Source organism: Bactrocera tryoni, chromosome 2, assembly GCF_016617805.1.
Source record: "Bactrocera tryoni isolate S06 chromosome 2, CSIRO_BtryS06_freeze2, whole genome shotgun sequence".
In the NCBI taxonomy this organism is placed as follows: Eukaryota; Metazoa; Arthropoda; class Insecta; order Diptera; family Tephritidae; genus Bactrocera; species Bactrocera tryoni.
In genome coordinates this window covers 49,273,978-49,283,913 of record NC_052500.1, presented here as the reverse complement: position 1 = coordinate 49,283,913, position 9,936 = coordinate 49,273,978, and the positions used below count along the sequence as shown (strand labels likewise).

At 38.4% G+C, this 9,936-nt stretch overlaps 1 protein-coding gene across 9 annotated transcripts in view; it reads left to right on the top strand.

Moving 5' to 3' along the window:
* Nucleotides 1-2,755: 2,755 nt before the first annotated feature.
* The window catches only part of LOC120767941, a 30,557-nt gene continuing 23,376 nt past the window's right edge, over nucleotides 2,756-9,936 (top strand). For 4 of the 9 annotated variants that reach the window (XM_040094319.1, XM_040094317.1, XM_040094318.1 and 1 more), the window contains exons 1-2: nucleotides 2,762-3,301; nucleotides 6,925-7,632. In XM_040094319.1, the coding sequence (XP_039950253.1) occupies nucleotides 7,162-7,632 (471 nt within the window). In that variant the 5' untranslated portion in view covers nucleotides 2,762-3,301; nucleotides 6,925-7,161. Of the gene's footprint in view, nucleotides 3,302-6,762; nucleotides 7,633-9,936 lie in introns of all 9 variants that reach the window. The other 5 variants (XM_040094316.1, XM_040094315.1, XM_040094314.1 and 2 more) reach the window with 5 other exon arrangements.

Sequence of the window (9,936 nt, the reverse complement as noted above, 5' to 3'; positions counted from 1 at the left end):
ATTTGTGATGCTACCAGCACAAAACCATTCGAATTGTTGTTTTGCATACCGGAACGTGACGGAGGACGGCTTCTGCTGCGACTTCTAGGCCGACAATTTATGTTCGCCTTATTGATGCTATCTCTTTCGTGATTTCGGTTAGCTGCTGCTCGATGCTAGATTGATTGGGTTTTGCTGTGTTTGGAGTTTCGACCACGTGTACTTGTGGGAAGGCGCTAAACTCACATATTTTGTCCGCGAGCAGGGCAACTTTGTCGAGCGGTTCGTTGCCAATGGAAATTATTAGTCGCATGCTGGAAGGTAACCGACTCATTCAAATGGACTTTAGTATATTATCGTTGATCTCGCTGCCGGCTAGACTTCGCATTTCGCGCAAGAGCTGTGATGGACGCATATCACCAAGCTCTTGTTCCTGCAGTAGCTTTTTTACACGTTTTTGCTCCGAGTCCGCGAATTGTGTTATTATACGATTTTTTAGCGTGGTATACAGTTCACTGTTCGGTGAATTAAGAATTATGTCGCTTATTTGAGGTAGCACGTTGCTTTCGATCGCGGCCACGACGGTGTGGTACTTTGTTTTGTCGCTCGTTATACCTGCAACGATGACTTGTGACTCGACCTGCGCCATCCACAGTTCTGGATTTGCGTGCCAGAATGGTGGGATCCTGATGGAAAGTTTGGCCACTTCCACGTTGCGGGTTTGGATGTCCTCTGCCAATTGGCCTCGATGCTGCAAATTTTGTATTACCTGGTTTACCGCTTCTTTTTGCGTAATTTTTCGATCACGTCGGGGTCACCAATATGTGGGATGTCCACAATAATTTTAGATTTATTAAAATATAAAATACTGATACAAAGTTGATGATTGAAAATGAAAATGAAATGGAGAGCGAAAATGATGAAGCGTGCTAGCAGTCGGGACTATGCGCCAAGAAGAAGGAGAAATGGCGGTTCGTCAAGCTGACAGCTTATCCAGTTTTTGGGTTGCCATATCTATGCTTTTTGCAGAGTTGCATTTGTGGTTGCCACATTACTTTGGGGTTGCCACAAAGTAAACTGGCAAAGCTCTGCTACTGTATACAAAGCAAATATGACTATTCCAACAACTGTAATTCAGATTCAGTAGTATTCCACAATTAGGGTGTAGAATAGCATTTGTATAATTTAACATCATCTTCACTAATTCTTCCGTCCATCTAGTTCCGTCATGGTTTGGTGACTAACTCCCATTTTCTGGGCGATATCACGAGAGCTACATGCCGGTCTAACTCGATGTTTTCCATGATTTGATCGGTATTCGTCCTCACAGCTCTTCCGCCGGCTGTCTTATCAATGGCGTCGTGTCCGCTCTGAGTCGTCGAAACCATTCCTCCGCAGTTCAAAGTGATACAGTACCACCCCCCAAAACACCATTAATCTCACGGACCGTTTCTCTAGCGCATTTGCCTTTAACGAAGGAAAACTTTAAAATGGCACGAATTTCGGCGTTAGTGAACTCCAAGTTTACACGTATATAACTGTTACACGCTATATCCAAAGTAATCATGCACAGCGGAGTTTTGTAGGTTATGTCAAGACCTTTCAAAGATGTATAGTATTGCCAGATACGAGCTCTGTAGCGCTTTATACATAGCCGCGAAATTCAAAAGACAAAAAGACGGAAGGGAGAAATAATACACAATTTCGCTGGTGAGAGTAGTCCATCGTCAATATTAAAAGCTCACAGTTTGTTGCTGTTCATGAATTATTGGCTAAAAACAAGAGCTGCCGTTTAACAAGAAGCTGAAATCCTTGAAACATCTAAAGTTTATTCCAAAGATCAAGTTTGAGAGATGTTTCGTCAATTGGAAGAAGCGCTGGCATAAGTGCATGATATCGAACGGGGACTATTTTGAAGGTGACAACATTAATGTTGGCTAAATAAGAAATGAAAATTCCCGTTATTTTTTAAACACACCCGTATACTTATTATATCTATATGTATGTGTATCCAAAACTGAACGTGCCCGCAGAAACATTCAATTCGTATGACCTAATTTCCGAAGAATTGGTCAAAAGATATTTCAATAATAAAAGAAATGCAGAATTGTGACTGAACTTCGTTCAATGACCGATATCTATAGCTAAATACGCCTAAGTACATACACTCACAAACGAGTGGAGGAACAATCAAAATAACTTTCATGCAACAATACGCCTCGTGCTTGTTACCACGTCGAACGAGTGCTACCTTCGCATTGAAGTAATAATGGAGCGAAAGAGCGAGTGCCGATCACATGTAGCGGAACGTCGATTACATAGCAGGTAAACGATCAGCTTAGCCGGCAGTAGGTGAATAAGGCTGTGGCGGCACGCTCTGGTAAATGAGCAGCTCAAAAACAAAAGTAAACTTAATTTAATGCTAACATCTAAGGTAAGCTGGTAGACTGCTCGCACTGAGCGGTAGCAATAAAGTGAGTCGCATAATAAACTGTTGGTCGTGCTTTTAGCGCAAATGAATTGGCGTAGCACTGCGTTCAAAACTAAAGCGAAGGTGTGGTGTGTCATTCAAAGATCTGAGAATCGGAGAGCGCGCACAAAAGAGGCTTGCGAGCGTGGCGGCACTTCCAATGCCCATGTAAATGTAAATATTAAACTTGTGACGATTCGGTGAGCTTCTGAGCGCTTGGCTGGAATGGCAGAGCAACGCTTTTGACTTTGTGTGCGCTGGGTGTGCCGCTTTACGGCCACATTTGTCGCGCTCAGTTGTGCTTCAGCTTTGTTGGCTTAAACGCGTACCACTTTTCGGAAAAGCGTTTTGTCTAGCGGTTTTTGGCGGCGTGTGCGTACGTCACTTAACGTCTATCACTTTTTGAATATACCTTTATTTCATTTCCCTTTCGTGGCTTATTCTAATTGCTTTTTGTGCGAGTTTTCGTTTTTCATAAATTTATTTCGAAAATGCCACAAATGTCAGGCCACAAGGCAAGCTTATATAAGCAAGTATAACAAATTGTACAAGAAATATAAACGGGTAAAATATTATTCGAAAGTGTAAACTACAAAATACTAGTAGTTGAGTTCGAAGCGCCTACGTGGATGTGAAAATATTGATAATCTGTGGAAGCAAAACGTGTATAAACAGCGTGAATATATGCAAAAGCGTATAGAAATATTACAACAAAAAAAATACCAGATAGTTAGGTATGATGTGATCAAAGCGACAGTGCGCATGTGTTTAGTAAGGTCTGTGTATGGAAATGAAGGTTGAGAAAATAGTTAGATACAATGCTGCAAGCTCTACTAGCAATAAAATTAACAGGTAATAGCTTGAAAGAATTTCGATGAGTTTCAGAAAGTGAAATCTACTATTTTATTCACAAATGTATAATGAAAGTTGTGCACATAGGAAAATGGAGGGAAATGCGTGATTAAAAAAAGTATTGGAAATAATTTCTAAAAAGATTTAATTGTACATTAATTTGTATTAAAATTACATTTTACATTAAAAATGTTTCTTTTTTTATACAATAAATTAAGAAAAACTTAACCCAATCCTTTTCGAAATAATGATAATCAACAGTTTTTATTATCGATCGCCAAACTATGTCAGAACCCGGAGTGTTGGTATTCCCATCAAAAGGTTTTTTATATTAATGCCGCGGCTACAAAAGGAAGAAAGTCTCTGGCAAAGAGAATTTCTTGAAACATTAACTAAACAATTATTTTCTTACAATGTGTAGGTTTCAGACACATTGTTCTGCGAAACTTTTCATATTGCTTTAGGTAGCGAGCTGAATATTGTATTATAATAACTCATAACAATTTCAATATAGGAGATAAACATATGTACGTCCAATTATCGTTTGCGGTCAGCCGAAGAGAAGAAATTAACTATAACTGGCTAGCTTGCCAGAGTGTTTATGAATCGTATAGGGACTTCCCATACGTTTCTAATAAAGACTTCGTTAAGGGGTCAGTAGGGTAATCTGGCCTGTATTTTTTACATTTTTTATTTCATAGAAACTTTTATTCTACATACAATGGCACTTTTTGCACATATCATGAGGTGGAGTGTATAAAAAAATTTTTTCGGAATTTTTTGATGACATCTGTCGGAGAAATGGCTGGCTGAATGAGATGCGTCAAATGGTCGCAAAGCCAGCACTGACGCCTCAAAAAGTTATGCTGAGTGTTTGGTGGGATTGGGAAGGAATCAGCCACTATGAGCTACTGCAGCCTAGTTAAACGATTGATTCTACATTTTAGTGTCTACAACTGATGAGATTGAAACAAGAAATCGAAAAGACGGTCGGAACTGATCAACAGAAAGGACTTCGTCTTCCATCAGTACAACGCTAGACCACATATATCTTTGATGACTAGGCAAAAATTGGGAGAGCTTGGCTGAGAAGTTTTGATGCATCCACCATGATGGAATAATGTCTCCAGCGAAAAAATAGCAAAACGTGGTCGACCAAAATGGTACATATTTGGTACATTAAAGTTCATTATAAATATAAAGAAAAGTTGCAGTTTTATTAGAAAAACGAAAAGTCTTTTTCGACTACCTAATATGTCTGTACAGGGTATACAAGTAAAGACTTTTAAGAGATATTGCGTTTTTTTATAATTAGCTGATCTCATCTGAAGCCGCCAAATATACTAGTCTTTATGAAGTTATGCTATTGTTGTAAACATTACAATATTGTATAATTGAATGACGATAAATGAACGGTAAATGGAATGGACGTCCAAAAGAAGATGTTACCGAAGAAAACAAAAAAAAAAAACCAAGATCACAGGCGCTCTGAAGATATTAATTGAATGCGTACACCATAATATCCATGAATATTTAGGTAAGAGAAAGCTCTGTGCAAAGTGGATGCCGCGCGTGCTCGCTTTTGATCAAAAACTGCGATGAGTTAATGATTCAGAGCAGTGTTTGGAGATCTTCAAGCGTAATAAACCCGAGTTTTTGCGACTACATGTGACAAGGGATGAAATATGGCTCTATCATTTCACCCCGAAGTTCAATTGACAGTTATCCAAGTGAATTACTACACACCATGAACCCGCTCCAAAGCATAGACTACAGTCGGCTGCCAAGGTTATGTTGTCTGTATTTTGAAATGCGCACTATTTATTGACTACCTTAAAAAGGAAGAATCATACATGTCTTTATTGGACCTTTTGAAGAACGAAATCGCCGAAGAACAGCCGCATTTGTAGAATAAGGAAGTGCGGTTTCATCAAGCCAATATCACAAATCAGTGAAAACAATGGCACAAATGCATCTGTTGGGCTCCGAATTGCTTTCGCATTCACCGTATTTCCAAATCTGGTCTCCAGCGACTATTTTCTGTTTTCAGATCTCGAAGAAATGTTTTATGGAAAGAAATTTTCGTCGAATGAACGGGTGATCGCGGAAGCGACAAATCGTACAACAGAAATGGTAACGAAAATGGTCACTATGATCAGGGTACCATCGTTGAATTTTGCCAAAAAATGTGTTTTACTATGGCAAGACTAGGACTTTGCGATTAACCTGTTAAATAGTGCTGATTATTTCTAAATAGAAAGAATGAGAATATCAATTAGATTATGTTAATCTTAAATAGGCGTTGCTGCTTCATTTCGGTATATTTGTTTTCCTAAAAGCTTTAACAATAAAGTTCATAAAAATATGAATAATATGAATATAATTTTACGCCTTAATAAACATACTAATTGGCTAGAGAGATAATATATACACGTAATAACGAGTACAGTATGAGAAGTATCCACTTACATTTTTGCTTTCATTAAACTATGAAATGCTCCACCAGGCGTAATTACAAACTCTTCAAGTGTTAACTTGTAACTATATTCAGTTAAATTATTCAACTTTTTAAGTACATTAGTAAAGGATGCAGTTGCTTTTAGGTAGATAATTTCACCATGGGAAATCTGTCAAAACAATTGCGAAAGAGAAGACATCTTTTCGGCAAAGACAGTACCGAAACGCTGGCTGAAATTCAATGGAAATCTTCTTCTCTGTTGCAAACTTACGGAGCACTCCGAGCACGCCAGTGATAAAAAACCCTGTAGATCGTCTTGCATGCCGAAGTCAGTACTGTTCCATATTTTTTTGAAACTGAAGAGAGAGTCAACGTAACTCTCAATAGTTAACGATATGTAGTATATGAAGGATATAATTCTAAGCTTGTAAGGTTTGCCGCGTCAATATCAATCTTTTAAGAGAAACCGTGAATTATTTCAGCAGGCCGGTACAAGAAGTCGCACAGTACGTGAAACCATCGTTTTATTGAGAGTTGTCTACTGACCACGCAAGTAATTTGACTCCAGACTACTTTTTGTAGAAGATAACTTGGTTTTAAAGGTTTATGCTGAAACAACTGTAAGAGTGACTTGTTAGAATCCTAACAATTGGCTTGGTATTAGACGTCTTAATAAGTAATTGAAGAATCTCGAAATTATTATAAACTAGAATCGCTTGAATGTCTGCTGCGAGATATGATGTTTTTTATGCTTCTTCTATTCCTATATATTTAATAACTACAATTTCAAGGTTAAGTTCAGATTAGATCTGCAGTCTATTCACCAAGTATTTCATAACCTTTTATTCCTAATAGTTAGAACTCGTGAGTTTTCCATTTAATACTAGACGCCCGGGTAGATCACTAAAGGTTAATGGTTCTTTTAAAAGCAAAATAATGAAATTTAAATTATTCAAATAGTGGAATTAGAAACTGGCAATTTTTCTTTACACATTTTCTGTAGTTATTAGTGCGGAGAATAGAAACGAAGAAAGCAATTTAAAACAAAAAAAAAATAATTATCTCAGATGTCTATGCGCACATGCAGAGACAAATAAGATAAAACAATTATCTAGAAAAGAAAAGAAAAGGTTAAATAAATATTTCTGTGTATGAAATATTTCAGATAGCAAAAGCAAATAGAAGTGAAAAAATGAAATAGCACAAGTTGTTTTCGAATGCTATTATAACCGTAGTAGCTGCTTGAAACTGCGAAACCGAAGCGAATAAAAACAAGAAAAGAAAACAGTTCAAAACGCATAAACAACCAAAGCAACAATTAAGAAAATACGAAATAAGTACACAGCAAAACTATAAAAACATTCACCATACATTACACAACACAACCAACAAACTACCGAACATGTCCGATAACGGTGAACAACAAGCGCCCACACAACCGGCCGCCGTCTCACATCCCCTGCAGGATATCGCCTTGGATGTGCCGGACGATGCTGCCGGTGGCAAACAAAACTGGGTTAGATTCGACGATGACGAGGCGGCCCATAAAAATGCCAACAACAACAACAGAAACACCAACGGCGACGACAACATAGGAAATGCCACACGCATTAGCCCTACCACCGTCAGTAGCAGCGGCCGCGACGCGCTGGCTGCAGAACTAGCAACGACGACGCCAACACCGGCAAACCGGTCAGCCCCCGCCGCTCTACTACCAGCGCCGCCCAGTCGTAAGCAAACATCTGTGGCTACCGCGTCAATACCAATAACAACGGCAACAACAGCAGCCATAGCGCGACCGCGCTCACCACTCAGCGGCGCAGAGAGTGCAAGCGGTGCCGAAGCGATCGTGTCAGCACCAGCACCTGTTCAGGTGAGTAATCAAACAATGACAACTTTCATTTCGAAGTTTTCTTTTTCTGGCGCTTTATTCTCAACGTTACAGTGAGAACAGTTAGCTTGTCGTAAGCTCTTTTGTTGCACTGCCACGCGTAGAGCTTTCGGGAGCGCATAATCGCACAAATTCTCCTACGACGATAGTAGCTTGTTACCGGATTAGCGAGTGTGTGTCTCTCTATAATACATACACGCATCTTAATGTCAGTTAACCACTTTCGATTGCACCAAGTGTGACTCGTTCGTGCTTTTTGTATCGCGCCACTTGCATTTACATTTTTATGAATAAGTACATATACATATATTACTAATATTATATATGTAGAGACTTCCATGTGTTTTATCTTTCCTCAACTCATTATTTTATTTGCTTTTGTGTGATTTTTCGCATTCTAGTAAACTTACTCCGTTCATAGCAGGTAATTTGTTTAGAATTAAGAATGAATATTTTTTTTCTACTACATCGAGATATCGCACAATTTTTATTCATCTTTCAGTTGCCCAGCGGCATTTCATTCAGGCAAAAGATGCGTCTTTTGTTGTTTTGATGCTGGGAAATGAAAAAAACGACATCAAATCAGATAGCGAAATAACTACTATATATTGATCGGGTTACCAAGAAGACTTTTTATAATTTATTGCTATTTCTTGAGGCTAAGAAAAAAATATATTTTTTTTAAGACTTTAATATGTTTCCTAATATCTTTCATGAACTTTTATTGTTAGCTTCATATATAAATTAAAGAATCAAAAGGTTTGGACCATACATGACAGGTTTTCAGAAGTTGAAGAGATATATGTGGAACGCATTACCGTAAAAAGTTTCTTAATAAAAATGTGTACTGGTCATTCGATTTCTTCAAATACAAGAAAGCAATGTATTAAAAAATATCAATTAGAGTTCATAAGATTTGGGGTTACATATATGAAAGGATAGGAATAATAGACGAATAAGGATAAATAAAGATATCAATATTTATTTATAGAGAAATCCATTTTCAGGTTCTCTACTTTTTTAAAGAAAAAACATAGAAAATTAAAACTTAATGGGGAATGTTTATTATCATTCGAAAGGACATATTTTCGCATTCATTTTTTAAAGATTATATCTTTTAAATGTTGACGGCGGCTACGTCTCGCATAATCCATTCGTTGAGTTTAATTTTCGTTGACTCGTCCGAGAATTCTGACTACAAACTGCGAATGACACGTGTGCTGTTTTCCTCCGAGGCCTAAATCGAAGCGGGATTGACCGCATAGACTTTAGACTTTACATATTCCTACAGGAAGAAGTTTGCTGGGCGATATCACATCATCTTGTTAGACAATCAATAAATCCATTGATTTCAACGATGAGTGGGAAGTAGCGCCAGCTTGTTGAAACCAAATTTGGCCTAGATCACAAGCTTCAAGCTCAGGCACCAAATAGTCGGTTATCATGGCGCACTAACGGTCGCCATCGATGGTTACGTTCTCGCCGGCACACAAACCACACCAAACCGTTGTTTGTTTGGACGAAATGACAGCTCTTAAATCTTTTCAGATTGCGTGAGGGAAGCGATGTCGCTTGGAAATGTCGAGCGGCTTCAATTCTTGCACTAGCTGTATTTTGAACATTTTCAATTTAAGATCTCGACGTAAAATGCGCCAATTCCTTCCATATTTCAGTTCGAGTAGCTGCAAACAGCGCCGAATCGAGTACTCACCTTCCTGTAAACTGACAGCTACGGCAGCTATATTTTCTTCACTGCGTGCTGGATGTGGCTTATTCGGTGGAATATCCAATAATGAATACTGGGTCTCAAGTTGGAAAAAAAGGCTAATGAAAAAGTACCTGCTTGGATTACCTGTTAGTTAAGCTGAACTACTTTATAACCCTGTTAGGAGCATCAACATACCAATTTTTAAAACATCAGAGAACTTTTACTGATGGCATCTAATATATCATAGGCCACTAATATATCATAGGCCACATTAATAAGTTACAAATAGACCAGTTTTGGTTCTCAGCGATACTAGCTGGATTGCCCTTTCGTAGTCCATGACGATCCTTTAGGATGTTAGCGTTTGGCGCGAATTTAAACGGGATTGCGCATAATACCCGTACAACACTTAGTGCAAACTCGTCCAATATGTCATTACTCTAGATACCTTTGAGACTTGGCATCCTGTAAAAGTGAAATCAGTCTCTAACGCTGCTCTTCTGTTCAAGACAATTTTGACCGTATGCGAAACGAGACTTGAAATATCTAAAGGGATTTAATAGACTGCCTTTAGCCTT